The sequence below is a fragment of the Zootoca vivipara genome, chromosome 13, assembly GCF_965207765.1.
Source record: "Zootoca vivipara chromosome 13, rZooViv2.hap1.1, whole genome shotgun sequence".
In the NCBI taxonomy this organism is placed as follows: Eukaryota; Metazoa; Chordata; class Lepidosauria; order Squamata; family Lacertidae; genus Zootoca; species Zootoca vivipara.
In genome coordinates, this window is record NC_142596.1 from 28,142,108 (window position 1) to 28,155,988 (window position 13,881).

Here is a 13,881-nt window from a genome sequence, read left to right on the forward strand (position 1 = left end):
AATAGTGCAAGAGCCCCTGAGTCCACCACCCTTCAATATAAATATTCTCAGGGCTACTGGCACCAATAGAAAGCATCAAATATAACAAGATACTGTAATATTAATTTCATCTCCTCATTCCACAAAGATCTCATTGCAATTTATATAATTACAGGAAAAGTATGCAGCAGAGGTTTCCAAACATTTCATGTTGGTGACACACTTTTTAGACAAGCATCATTTTGCAACACAAATCATTTGATAACAAACCGGAGGTTAAACTAACCCCTTTCCAGCTCGGGGAACAGCCCAGGGACTGTTCGCACAACACACACTGCAGCTGTTGTAAACAAAATCTGCCCTTATTCCCTTACAGGGTATACAAGAGCCCTTATAGCAGGGGTAGGCAACCTAAGGCCTGTGGGCCGGAAGCTGCCCAATCACCTCAATCTGGCCCGCGGACGGTCCGGGAATCAGCGTGTTTTTACATGAGTAGAATGGGTCCTTTTATTTAAAATGCATCTCTGGGTTATTTGTGGGGCGTAGGAATTTGTTCATATTTTTTCCCCAAAAATATAGTCCAGCCCACCACATGGTCTGAGGCAGGCATCCCCAAACTTCGGCCCTCCAGATGTTTTGGACTATAATTCCCATCTTCCCCAACCACTGGTCCTGTTAGCTAGGGATCATGTGAGTTGTAGGCCAAAACATCTGGAGGGCCACAGTTTGGGGATGTCTGGTCTGAGGGACAGTGGACTGGCCCACAGCTGAAAAAGGTTGTTGACCCCTGCCTTATAGAGTCCTTTGTAGGTTCTCCATCAGTAGGAGAAAATAACAGAGGCCAACAAGAGAATATTGAGAAGCAAAGCAGCTAGTAAGCCTCATCTTTATTGAACTAACAGGCAGGAGAAAGAAGGACCCAGAACAAAGGTGTGCCTGCCCTTATATAAATTGCCCACCCTGGAGTCCAAGACCACCCCCAGAAACCTCATACATACATAGATCACAGAAGGGGTGTAGCCCAAGACCACCACCCAGATACATCATACCTACATCACAGAAAAGGCGGTCTACAACAAATTTGAATGTTGTTGTTTTTCCTGTCTGCCAGGCTATCTGATAATGCCTTATCTGATTGCCTTTTCTGGTAGTCTGTGTTAGGATTTTTATCTATCCGAGCTTCTCCAGCGAGGGGTACTATGATTTGTGGATGTCATAGTGCCAAGTGGGTATCCTTGGGAGGGGCACTCCTGAAAATACCCTTTCTCCTGTACTGGAGGGGGAACTCTGAAGAGAAGAGCCTGGCTTTCAGATTAGATATATGATCCATCTAGTCCAGTCTGCTGTGTTCACAAAAGCCAATCGGATGCCCCAAAGCAAAGTTCTCAAGCAGGACCCTGGTGTACCAGCCCACCTGCAGTTTCTAGCAGCTGGTGCTATTCAGAAGCATACACCCACTGGCCATGCCAGCAGTGATCCAATAGGAGAGCACATGGAATAGGTTTGGGTTGAGAGCCACTTCTTTCTCCTCAGCTTCTTTCTCTGCTCTCCAGCATTAAAAGGCCATACTGTATACTGTAATGGGTATGGAGGCAGGCAGGAACCAGACACAAACAGTTACTTCCTTTAAACTTCTGTAATTTCAAGAATGTACTACCAGCAGATGTCGCCTTTTGTACAGGCTGCTTACTGGATGCATTTCTAACTTCAATGAATAGTCATCCCACATTCAAAAAGAAGTTCACTAGGGCACTTTGAAGGGGATGGGATGTCCAAAGTGGATTCAAGAGGTTCTCTAGTTGGATTTCTTAGTGGGCATCATTGTCAAAGCCACAAACACAGCCCCTGTGCCAGACTCCAAGCTAAAGTGAAGATCTAGAAAACATTCAGTCTCTGGTACATTAGTAACTTGAGGGAAGGGGGCACTCCTTCCCCAGGAAATAAAGTTTGATAACAATGATAGCCAGCCATTTCCTTTCTCCTTGGATGTGAATGCCTGATCCTCTCCCCCTGCCCACACACATCCTGTCCTGAAACTATGCCACCCCGTTCTCTGTGGGCATCGTCCATGCAGTGAAAGAGTATAGATGTTGTAGGGTGGTACAGGGCTGAAAGATGGTCATATTTCACTATAGCTGAGGGTCCAGTGCAGGCACCCCCAAACTTCAGCCCTCCAGATGTTTTGGACTACAATTCCCGTCTTCCCCGACCACTGGTCCTGTTAGCTAGGGATCATGGGAGTTGCAGGCCAAAACATCTGGAGGGCTGCAGTCTGGGGATGCCTGAGCTAGAGATAGAACACAGGTCCTACGGGTGTGAACCTGGAAGTCATTGATTCAACTCTCAACTCAGCCATCTTCTCATGGCAGGAGAACATCTAACTGGTTTTTCTGGCCTTTTCTGCCTTTTGGTTTTCTGACCCCAGAGGGTATGAGGCTCTAGTCTACGGATGTCTGCACTCATGAGATAGCCTGGGCTGTACTTTCAAAACAATTAACCAGCTTAGATCTTTGCATGTGATTTGAACATATCTTTCTTGAAAATGCTGAGCAGAGCAGATCGGAGCTTCTGAGTAGAGCTCTGATTGGCACTGATTAGCATCTGTGGCTGTATCACATGCCAGGAAGGGATGGGGTTGAGTGAGGCAGGCATCTGCTCAAGGCTGCCAGGTGCTGAGCTAAGGTGAGGAGAAGGTGTTTGGCGTTCATTGGGTTAGAAATCTCTCAGTATCTTACCCTCCTACTATCCTTGCTCCCCAACTTGGGAAGAGTTATTGAGCTGGATGAAGAAGGTCTAAGAGAAAGGAAGCACAGTTGCCAAAGGCTGGTCGGCTCTCTCCCCCTCCCCCAACCTCCAGCAAAAGACTTGCATGATGCTGCTTGCATTTGCCTGAGGCAATATTATCATTGCACCTGGGGGTGCTTTCAGCGCTGATCTACTGATTGCTGCCCTCCCTCACAGCAGCATGGAAGAGGTCTGCAGAGATGTGTGTTGCTGCTGCCACTGCTGCTGCACCGCACAGATAATAAAACATCCTTCCTGGCAGCAGTCATGGAAGATAAACAGCCCCAGCAGTTGGCCACTCTCACACTGGAGGCAACACAATCTAATTTAGGCTGATACCGGTAGTACCTGTTGTGAAACCCCTCCCACCTGGGAAAGACATGGCCAAGACTAGCCAGTTCCTCATACCAGATCAATAGCAATTCGGTGGGGGTGGGGTGGGGTGGGGTGAGTGTTTTTCCTCTGACCTCCATGGGAATGGAGCCGAGCTGACGGAGGTAGTCTTGAGTGTGGTATTGGAGAATCCCTTCATGGCAGTTTGGGCGGCTTCAATGTCCATGCTGAGGCTGTCTCAGATGGGCCAGCCTAGGACTTCATGGCCCATATGATAACCACGAAGCTGTCTCAGCACATCACTGGGCCAGCACATATGGCTGGGGGTGGGCTTCACACGCTGTAAGCGGAGTGTGGGGTGGGGGCTTATTGTGAATCCATCATCACCGACAGAACATTCCCTGGTGAGGTTTGGGCAGAAGGCAGCTACTGCATGCTGCAGTGCTGGAGGAACTCGAGATGGACAGCCTTCAGAGGCCAATGGAATCTGATGGATGCTTGAATTCTCTGGGGGATTTGCAGATATTAACACACACACACACCCCGCAATACAAGAAACTGCACCGAGAGCTGTTTCAAGGATACAGCTCGACCCTCCCTAGCTCCTTGATCTTCTTGCCTTGTGTTGTGGGTGGCAGCTAACAGGCCCAGCAGCTTCAGATGCCCAGGAAGGCTGGGCCTGTGATCCACTACCCCATCACCTTTCCCAAGGGGTGGCAGTAGCAGCAGAAGCACTGCAGGGTTCTGGTGGGGGACAGGGAGCAGAGAACGCAAAGGGCCTCTGTTCTGAGTGTGACTTTATTGCAGTTGCAAGCAGAACTCACTGGAAAGAAGCAGGCACTACCCCCTGCCAACCCGGCTGCACATGCTCCAACTGTCAGCTCTGACTCTCCCACTGCAACACAGCTCCCAAATGTTCCCCTTGCCTCCTTCCTTCCAGGGATGCCCCCTTCCCAGCCATCAAGTCACACTGACAGTCTTCTTGTCCAGCCCCACTGGGGAAATATCCATCCATCGAGACATCAGCCCAGCCATGGTCAGGGCAACAGGGCTCGCCTTGATCTGTGGGTGGGGGTCAGACATGGCCAGTGGGGCCCAGAACAGCCTGGGGGGAGTCCTTTGCAGCCTGGCCCGGGCCCCACGCTGAGATGCTCTGCAGCAGCTGCTCAGCAGCAGGCCTGGAGCCTGGCTGGCTGTGGCCACCTCCCAAGGAGCAGTAATCATTGCTGCCAAAGAGGAGGAGAAGGGCGGGTGTCTCCGTCTCCAGTGGGCCCTGCTTTTGGAAGGTGAAGCCCCACTCGCATGGCAAAGAAGAAGAGCCCTCCTGCTCTGCTTCCCCAGAGGGAAGGGGTGCCTCTGCTTCAGGCTGCGGCTGCTTCAGGTCTCCCCCGAGGCCTCTCTGTTTGCTGGCCATATATTGATAGTCTGGCACCTCAGGCGGCGGGCAACTGCTCTCTTTGGACAGGGCCTCAGCCTCTGGCGGGGGCTGGCAGAAGGAAAGCCGGGAAATGCCTGCTGGGGGGGCATTCTCCTCCTCGCCCCCCTTGCTGTGGCCCCAGGGCATCTCCTTGTCCTCGTTGCCACCGCTCTTTTCTGCCAGGCCAACCCAGCGCTGGAAGAGAGCAGAAAATAGCCTCAGGTTCCCCACCTGGAATGGCTTTCCATGCCGGAAGCCAGCATGAGAATGATCCCGCTACCCCCTCGGCTACTGCTGGAGTCAGTGTGCACCTCTCGGGCTACCTGCTACTTGCAGGATGTGTGTGTATGTTCATCCCTAGATACCTGGAGAACCTGGTTGGTTGAGATTAGTTTCTTTTATTTACATGATTTACGCGCTGCTTCAGATTTCCAAAACTACATTTCGGAAACTACAACTAATGCAGAATGCAGCAGCTAGACTGGTGACTGGGAGCGACCGCTGGGACCATACGCACTGGTCCTGAAATACCTACATTGGCTCCCAGTACGTTTCCAAACAAAATTCAAAGTGTTGGTGCTGACCTTTAAAGCTCTAAGCGGCCTTGGCCCTCTATACCCGAAGGAGTGTCTCCACTCCCATTGTTCAGCCTAGACACTGAAATCTAGCGCTGAGGGCCTTGGGCGGTTCCCTCACTGCAAGAAGCGAGGTTATAGGGAACTAGGAAAGGCTTTCTCAGTAGTGGCCTCCACCCTGTGGAACACCCTCCCATCAGATGTCAAGGAGAAAAGTAACTATACAACCTTTAGAAGGCAGCCCTGCATAGGGAAGTTTTTAATGTTTAATGTTTTTATATATGCTGGAAGCTACTCAGATTGGCTGGGGCAACCCAGTCAGATGGGTGGGGTACAAATGTTGTTGTTGTTGTTGTTGTTTACAACCTGCCTCCAAGTGAGGCGGCCAGGTCCTGCCTAGGCCACAAAGCTGCCAGCCTGACACCCACATCTCCCCACCACTACCAGAGAGGGACCAGGAAGACTCCCAGGCGGCAATACCAAAACCTTGCCCAGAAAGCCATCTCTGTAGCTGAAACCCTCTTCTCTTCTGAAAGGATGGGAGGCCCACTTCTCCATGGCAGCCTGAGAATTACACCCCGCCCTCCCCAGCTTGGTACTCAGCCATCATCAGGTTCTATGTGGCTGCTCCCGAGATCATGGTTGTTACCTTGAAATCCCCACTGTGTGAGAGATAAAGGGGCTGGAAATAAGCTGCTGGGCTGGGGATGTTTGCGCTGCAATGGCCCTTGGATCTGTGGAAAGAGAGAAGCGCAGCCCATGGGAAAACACCCCTTCTCTTCCTCCAGCCTCCCACAGTCCATCCTCCCTGGGTGCTGGTGGTGTACAAATAATTGCCTCCTCCTCCTCCTGCAGAAGCATTGAGCGCCCCTATTCCACCTCCTTGGTGCATGTCAACCCCAGTGAGGAAAAGAGAAAGCACAGGCAACCTCCTGCCCACCTGCTGGGCCAATTTGGAGCTGGAGAGTGGTCTGGTTGTATGCAAACGCCCTCGAAGGGCTGGTGTTCACACAACTGAAGGAAGTACCTCCATGCACACAAAAGGCTGAGCATCAGCCATACCCAATCTGAGAGCCAGTTCCCACTTCAGGGCAGGGCAGAAGGAGATAGATATACTGCAGTCTGTGTGCCTTTTATGTGACAGGCACTCCTTTCCTGCTGTGGGAACCACAAAAGCCTCCCTTTCCTGTGTCTCTGTTTTCTGCGCTTGTGCATGCACTAGGCACATTGTGTGGGTGCGAGGGAGTGCAACTCAGGGTAGCAAAGCCCTGGGCCAGAGACCCCAACTCCTTCTCTGACCTCATGTGATGAGCAAAACACAAATACTGGTGCCTGGGCCCTCCTGGCTGCCTGTATGCAACATCTCCAGGTGAAATGAATGAATGAGTGAGTGATATACCTCCAGAAGATTGTGAGTACCAGGAGCAGGAACAGTAGGATGCCCAGGCAGAGAAAGAGCGGGTTGAACACATGCTTCAGGAGGTGGGATTCCCAATGCTGCTGCCGCTCGTTGCCTGTGGATGGAATCATCAGCACATCAGTATAGTGGAGGATTGCCCTCGGTTTGCCAAAAAAAGGAGCTGGTGACCGAAGGAATGAGCACAATTGCCTTTTTGTGGGTTTCACTTTGGAACGGCAAACAAGCAGACACGCATTTCACCAAGAGCTTATGCAGCCTGTGTGGTGTGTGGGATATATTCAGCTCCAGTAAAATACTAAATAAATCTTTGGGGGATGAAACTGGTAGCCGCAGAGAGTCTGTGTCTTGCCTAGAAAGGCAGATTTTAAAAACCTGTCCCTTAAGAAGCTTACGTGGCTAGTTCCGAGGAACACCAAAGACGACCTTTCCCCCCAAGAGACGTGACCCTGTGTTTTTTTTAATGCGGGGGGGGGGCCTTTGTTGGTACTTTGTTTTGTGAGTTGTAACTTGCCTTTGAGCATAAGAAAACAAAACCTATAACACAAATGAGTGCAAGCAAGAGAAGTGGAATTTTTGTGTGTGTGGACCTGGGTGTGTGGCACATCAAATGCAGCACAGCTTTGTACCAGACCTGGGGGAACTTTCCACTTGGTGGTGGCACTCCACGGACTCCACTGGCTTCTGTAGTGCATATTCACATCTGGAGTTTTGCAGCGAATTCTTGCCACATACTCTATGCCAGACTCGAACTCGAAGCCCTCAATTTCCACCCATGTTTCTTTGTTGACCCAGACCTTGTTCTGTGCCTGCTGTGAAGGATCGGAGCACAAGCAATGTTTCCATTAGACAAAATTCAGTTGAGCAGGCCCTGTAAGCCATAGCAAATACCAGAAGGAGATGGGGGCTTCCGGGTGGAGACCTTGCCTTGTGCCGCTAACAGCTTGTTCAGACTCAACGTTTGCTTGTGCTTTCACCCAACCCCATTTTCTCAGTTGTAGATATCACTGCTGCTCAGCCATTTGCCATCCACGTCAGTGTGCAAACCTTGACTGGACGTCTCTGTGCTGTGTGTCAGCCAAGACCCCTCATGTCTCCTATCCTCCAGGGCACCGTGATCCTTGAGAAGGGAAGAGGTGGTGATACACCTTCCGCTCTCAGCCCATTTCAGTGGCCTCTTACCTCCCAGGGTACTTCTGTGGTCTTGAATGCCAGTTCCCATTGCCAGTCGTCCAGAAAAATGTCTTCATAGGCCTCTGGCCTCCTCCACTGCATCCAACACTTGCTGGAACTCATGTTGCTCTGCAGGTCAAACGGTGGCTCACATTTGACTGGAAAGAGATGGAGAGCGGAGAGGAGGTGCTGCCGAGAGCCAAGAAGACCCCACCCACCCAAAAGCAACACTGTGTGTGTGTGCGTGCGCGCGCTCCTGGGACATCCTCCAGGGAGCTGCTGCTGCTCAGGGAGAACTCAGCAGGGCTCACCAGGATGTCCAGGGCTGGAAAAAGCTCAGAAAGAGGTGGAGGGGAGGGAAAAGGCTGGGGGCAAACAGTGTGTCCCCAGCAGCTGGAGTACACATGGACCCTTGCCTCCAACCATGGCCACTCTCCCGTCCTGGAGAAGTTTGAGTCAGTCCCTCCACACGCAAGAAGACTCACTGTGCAGCCTGGGCTCATACATCGCAAAGACTATGAGTCCATTTCCGGAGGAGGAGGAGGCATACAAGGAGACGCTGTACTCATCGTTCTCTGTGAACTCGCCCTCTTCACTATTCACAGAGCAGCTGAACAGGTCCAGGGCCTCCTCAGAGAGATGGCAGATGAGGTCACTGTAGAGACCGAGGAGGCTGCAAAACAGAGGAGAGGGGGAAGAAGGTCCTTCCTTGGGGTGGCCGCTGGGCATGAAGCATGGCTGGGGGGAATGTGGCCAGGCTGGGGGAATGTGGCCAGGCTGGGGAAATGTGGCCGGCCGCCATGAGAGGAAGGAGAGAATGCCTCTGAGCATATGGAGAGTAACTCCTATCACAACACTCATTTACCTGGACTTCCTGACTGTGTGTCCAAAAGGGACAAAAGGAGGGAGGGACAGGGATTTGTTTCCAGGCAACCTGAAAATCTAAATGTGCACTTTGGAGAAATTAAGGATTGCCCAGAGGTGGAGAGGGTGAAGAGGCCATTTTGCAAAGGTGGTTGAGAGCCCACTCGCCCATCTGGGAGGAGTGGGAAGGGTCTACCCACCAGGGAAGGGACTCGAACAGATCCCTGGGGGCTGGGATGGGCGTGATATTGGGCAGAGCAGCCTTTGACTCTGTGGTTGTGCCTAGCACCATGGGCATTTTCTCCCAAGAGGGTATACCCTGCTGTGGCTGTTGCTTTTTGCCCCTTGTGCTCCTGCCAAAGTCCTGGGAAGTCTGCTCTCTGGCTCCTGAAACCCATCAATCACCAACATCCCCTGGACTCTGCAGGCACCTCCTTTCCCCCCCACAGCTTGCAACCATGAGAGATACACTCCCCAGGAACCCAGAACCACCCTGCAAGAAACCTGGCTCCTGCCAGCTCCCAGTCACCCAGCAGGGAACAGGGCTTGGTGTCCCTGCCCTTACTCAGAGAAATTGAGGTGGAAGGGTCCCTCTCCCAGGATCTCCTCACGGCGGTGCCATGTGCAATTTACCCTGCGGCCCTGCAGCCCATAATTGTTCAGACATCGCACACTGTTGTTGGAGAGCCCTGCCAGGAGACAGAGAAAAGGGGAGAAGGGGTTCAGGGCACCGTTAGACGCCAGCTGCACCCTCATCAGTCCAGCACCACTCCCGCCCTCCTTCCTGAAATTTGGCTTGCGTTTATTCCAAATGTGCCATTAGGAGGCACTGGGAAGAAGAGGTTGCAGATGCTTTGGGGACAAGAGCATAAGAACACAAAGAGAGCCCTGCAGCTGGATGAAACCAGTGGTTCATCTAGTTCAGCCTCTGGTTCTCACAGTGGCCAACTAGATGCTCCAAAGGGAAGAAGCCCATAAGCAGCCGGCATTAAGAAGCATTCCTGCCTTGAGCAGAAGATGAAAGGAGCAATCTGCCCCTCTGGGTTGCTGGGAGGTTTCTGGAGGAGAGACCTGATTTGGGGATTTCAGTGGACAAGCTGCTATGCACTTGTGTGTTCTTCTGCAACCTCCTGCTTCTCACCTGTCTCTGAGCATGCCCTGTCCACTGCACTGGATGAAGGAAAAGCCCCTTCTCAGAGAGAGGGTGTAATCTAGTACAGGGCTAGTGCTCAGCAGCGCTTTCTGATATTTTGAATTACTTTATTAAATCATCTTGATGAATTTGTTTTGTCGTATGCTACTGTGTTTGATATTACAGTCAAACCTTGGTTCCTGAATGCCTCTGTTATCGTACGTTTCGGCTCCCGAATGCTGAAACTTGGAAGTAACTGATCCGGTTTTGAATGATTTTCGGAAGCCAAACAGCTCCTGGGGAGGTTTTTTATTTTTATTTTCATTTTTCTCCATTGACTTTGCTGACCGCCCTTTGATCCTCATTTTGGAAGTTGAACTGGCTTCCAGAATGGATTACGTTCGACAACAGAGGTTTGACCATACAGTGATTGCATTGTTCGTTGTTTCTTAACGCTACTGAGATTATTGTGAGTCGCTTTGAGCTCAACACGTGTGGTTGGAAAGGCAGAATACAAATATTACATCAAAAATCTAAACAAATGTAGAAAGGGGACTCTGTAAAGAAAACAGCAAAGACCCTAGGGACCTTCCACTTCCTCAAAGGGGCCAAAGCCGGGAAAGAAGCCCAGAGATGGGTCTGGATATGTTCACAATAGGGTGAACAGCAGCATTTTAATCTGGAAAATGGCCAGGTGGAGAGTTAAAGACACTGCCCCCTCTTTCAACAGTGCTTTTCTGGACAAAATGGAACCCCTGCCCCCCACCCCAACTACTTTTAAGTTAAACCCTAACACATCCACACGCATTGAGACCAGGAGATGTCCTGAGAGACCTTGTGGTGCCTTTTGAGCTCCGCTCTGGTCACAGGTCCTCAGACGTACATCCTATTCTCTGTAGGTCCATTTGGTGGCCAAGAACCGCTCCCCTCCCCACCTACCTGTTTGCTGTATTTCCTCAGCCGCAAAGAGAGGGAAGAGGAGCACCTGCAACAGGCAAGTGGTCTGACAGCCTTCCCCCATGGCCATAATGACTCCTAGAAAACAGAAGGACAGAAGGGGCCCGGTCAACCCACTGCTAAGCCAGCTCCTCTCCCTGCAGATGGAAAGTGACTTCCGATGGCGAGGCACTAAGGTCTCTCTGTGGCAATGGGGCCAGGAAGCTTATACTGCACATGGCATGCCAAGCCCCAGGGAGGGAGACAGGATGGATTCAGAAGAGCTTTTTCACCTGCTTTATTCCCACTGAAGGCTGTTGTTGCTGTGTGATACGCAGGATAGTGGTGAACGTGGGGGGATGCAGAAACACCCCCACCCCACCTTATATAGAACATTCCTTAACAGCTATAGCCATCTCAGTTGTGGAGACTTGCTATATATCTACATCTATCTATATTATAAAATTGATATGATATACCATATTTTTCCATGTATAAGACTCCCCCTACTTTTGTGGTGTATATTACTCCCCCATGTATAAGACGCCCCCTACTTTTGGGGACCCCAAATTTATAAGACACCCCCAGATTTTAACTTTGTTTTAAAGTAAAAAAACTTAGTCTTATACACAGAAAAAATACAGTAATTATATCTATATGTTATAATTGCATCTCTACCAGCCCTGTAACAGAGCCTCAAAAGGACCCAAGGACTCCCAGTAATTTGGAGGGGGGTGGAAATTCTTATACCACCCAGGCTGAAATCTCATGGACGCTTACATGAAAGGGAGCCCCATTGATCACAGCTATTATATAAATTATATCAGCCCTCCTCTGTGCCTTGACCAGACCCAATGTGACTCTTACCCAGAGCTCCTTGGGGGGGTCTCTCTCTCTGGATAGATTTCGTGGGAGGCAGAAAAGCAGTCCAGAAAGCAATGGCAAGTGGCTGCAGATGGACTCTGTGGTTCTTCCTCTCCTGGAGCTGCTCCAGTGGCAATTTGCTCCGTCTTGGCCCCTGGGCTGATTAGAAAGAACAGTTTGTTTACCAGGCAGGGGGAGGTCTCTTCTCTATTGAGGCAGATGTTGGCGATAAGTTTCGCAGGCTATGGAGATTGTCTCTAAGATTGTCAAACCAATTTTGAGGGGTATGAAGGCATTAACCCTGTGGGTCCCCAAGCATGAGCCATGTGCCTGAAACCTGCCTGAGCCCTGGTTTTTGCCCTACATTTTTGCTACCTCATGTAAGGAGACATCTGTGCTTCTTCTGATCCCAAAACAGAGCTGGCCCAACCATTAAGCAAACTGAGGCAATTGCCTCAGGTGGCAGGTGCTGGGGTGGGGCAGCAGCCCCCACATTTTCATCTAAAGCCCTCCTCCAAGCCATTCCCCTGTTGCTGCGTGACCTGTCCAGAAACTTGGGTCTGGTCTGCTGTGTCAAGTATGGTGTGGAGGGCTGAATTAAGAGTCAGCTGCCAATCCACTCGTCTTCTGTATATTGGATTTGGGGAGGGGGCGTTCCATCTTTCCTTCTTTGCCACAGGCGGGCAGTTGAATATATTGGGCCGGTCGTGCCCACAGAGGAAGGTTGTCTCCCTGGGGAGAGGAGGAAGACATCCAGAGCCATCCTTGCAGCCTAGAAAGGGAGAAAGAGCACCAGTGAAGACTTCAGGACTCAGCTGTACAGCTGCAAATATAATGTTTTAAGTGCATTATACAAATTTCACACTAGATGGCGATAGTGAGCTTATGGCAGATTCAATATATTTTTCAAAACACTTTTTTTAAAAAAAGCATTTTCACTGTGTTTTTTAAAATGTGTCTAAATTCCACCCAGTCAGGTGGAAAAGAAGTAGCCCAAAGGGGTTGTGGCCAGGCAAAGGGGCTCTCAGGGAAGTAAGAAAGGAAGGCTCACAGACAGACAGCTGAAGCTGCACAGCTGCAACCATTGAACTGGCAAGTGCAGCTGCCTGGCTGGCCTCTTGTCCTGCAGGGACCCTGTGCTTTTGCAGCACACACACAAGGTTCCGTGTCAGGCTGCCCTGTTAAATCAACTCTTCCTTGTTAGCTATAGGTCCATGGGGTGACTAGCTTCCCCTGAAACGCCTGCAGCCCAGATGCCCTGGCAGGGATACCAGTTTGCAAATCCACCCCCCTCTCTTCTAGAGCAGAGCCCAGCTGTGTTCAGCTCCTCTGCTCCAGACACTTCCTCTGATGGCTCATCCATAGCAGTTCCAACAGGATGCGCCTCTTGCATCCTCCCAAGGCAGGAGAGTCTTTCAGGATGAAGAAAGAAGACCTTGGGTGTATGCCAGGGAGGGAGGTGTTGCGCCTTTTCTCTGGCAACAGGGATGGGGAGGCTGCTTCAGGCGGCCTCCACATACAAGTGTTAGTCCAGGCCAGTGGGGGATGGCAGGCAGCTTCAGGCAAGGTGTAAGGTTGTGGACATCAGTCCCCGGTGAAAAGATCCCGCTATGCCAGGCCGGGAAAAGCCAGTGCAGCAGAGGCTGCAGCCTGGTTCAACAGCAGGGGATTTCTTGACTGCTTCTGCCTCCTGGAGGAACTTTAGGCTCAGGCAGGCAAGCCCTGGTATATGGCCCTTCCAAGGGGCAAGATGGCCAGCGGAGAGAGGGAGGAAATAATGTTGTGGTTGGGGGGGGGGAATAGATGTCTGGAAGAAGTTAGGCTTGCTGGGCCGCTTCAGGGCACACAGGAAAAGCTTGGTCCGGTGGCCCCTTCGCTTTGGAACTGCCTTCGCACTATTTCTCTTGAAGGCCTCCCTTGGCAACAAGCATCTGAAGGGGCTCCAGGGGAGAGGCTGCTAGGACCATCTAGGGCAGGCATAGGCAAACTCGTCCCTCCAGATGTTTTGGGACTACAACTCCCATCATCCCTAGCTAACAGGACCAGTGGTCAGGGATGATGGGAGTTGTAGTCCCAAAACATCTGGAGGGCTGAGTTTGCCTATGCCTGATCTAGTGGGCTCAGCTTTTTCCACCTGCCTTGCCCCACCCCTTTGCCTGGGATCCTTTTAAAGTGAAGATGCTGCTTAGGTATTTTTGTCTTAACTTTTTTCGTAGGACCACCAATGTGTTTGGTTTGTAATACTGTTGGAATGTTTTGAATGTGTATAATTCTGCATTATTAGTGTATGCATTATTGCATTTGTGTGTACACTATCTGCTAATTCTTGGGAGCCTTTCTGGCTAAAAAGTGGCATATAAATAAACAATAACATAAAGTAACAATGGGGGATGCTTATTCCAGCCTG

At 50.8% G+C, this 13,881-nt stretch overlaps 1 protein-coding gene across 2 annotated transcripts; it reads right to left on the reverse strand.

Annotated features, from left to right (window-relative positions):
- Positions 1-3,689: 3,689 nt before the first annotated feature.
- On the reverse strand, positions 3,690-11,635 carry LOC118093019 (interleukin-9 receptor). Of its 2 annotated transcripts, XM_088656696.1 has the most exons (9): positions 11,478-11,635; positions 10,614-10,709; positions 9,108-9,231; positions 8,164-8,351; positions 7,688-7,836; positions 7,140-7,317; positions 6,488-6,602; positions 5,738-5,822; positions 3,690-4,708 (listed from the first exon to the last, which is right to left on the reverse strand). In XM_088656696.1, exons 2-9 carry the CDS (start codon positions 10,699-10,701, stop codon positions 4,172-4,174), a joined length of 1,464 nt encoding a protein of 487 aa, XP_088512822.1. In that variant the 5' UTR covers positions 10,702-10,709; positions 11,478-11,635; the 3' UTR covers positions 3,690-4,171. The 2 variants fall into 2 exon arrangements, with proteins under 2 accessions (XP_088512822.1, XP_034987625.2); XM_035131734.3 differs by lacking the exon at positions 11,478-11,635 and having other exon boundaries at positions 9,176-9,231; positions 10,614-10,714.
- Positions 11,636-13,881: the final 2,246 nt, after the last annotated feature.

Coding starts and splice junctions, on each gene's coding strand:
- LOC118093019 (XM_088656696.1), bottom strand. CDS start 10,701: ATGGCCATGGGGGAAGGCTGTCAGACCACTTGCCTGTTGCAGGTGCTC. Junction 7,837..8,163: donor GTATGAGCCCAGGCTGCACA/GTGAGTCTTCTT, acceptor ATCTCTTTCCAG/TCAAATGTGAGCCACCGTTT. Junction 4,709..5,737: donor CACACAGTGGGGATTTCAAG/GTAACAACCATG, acceptor GCTCTCTTCCAG/CGCTGGGTTGGCCTGGCAGA.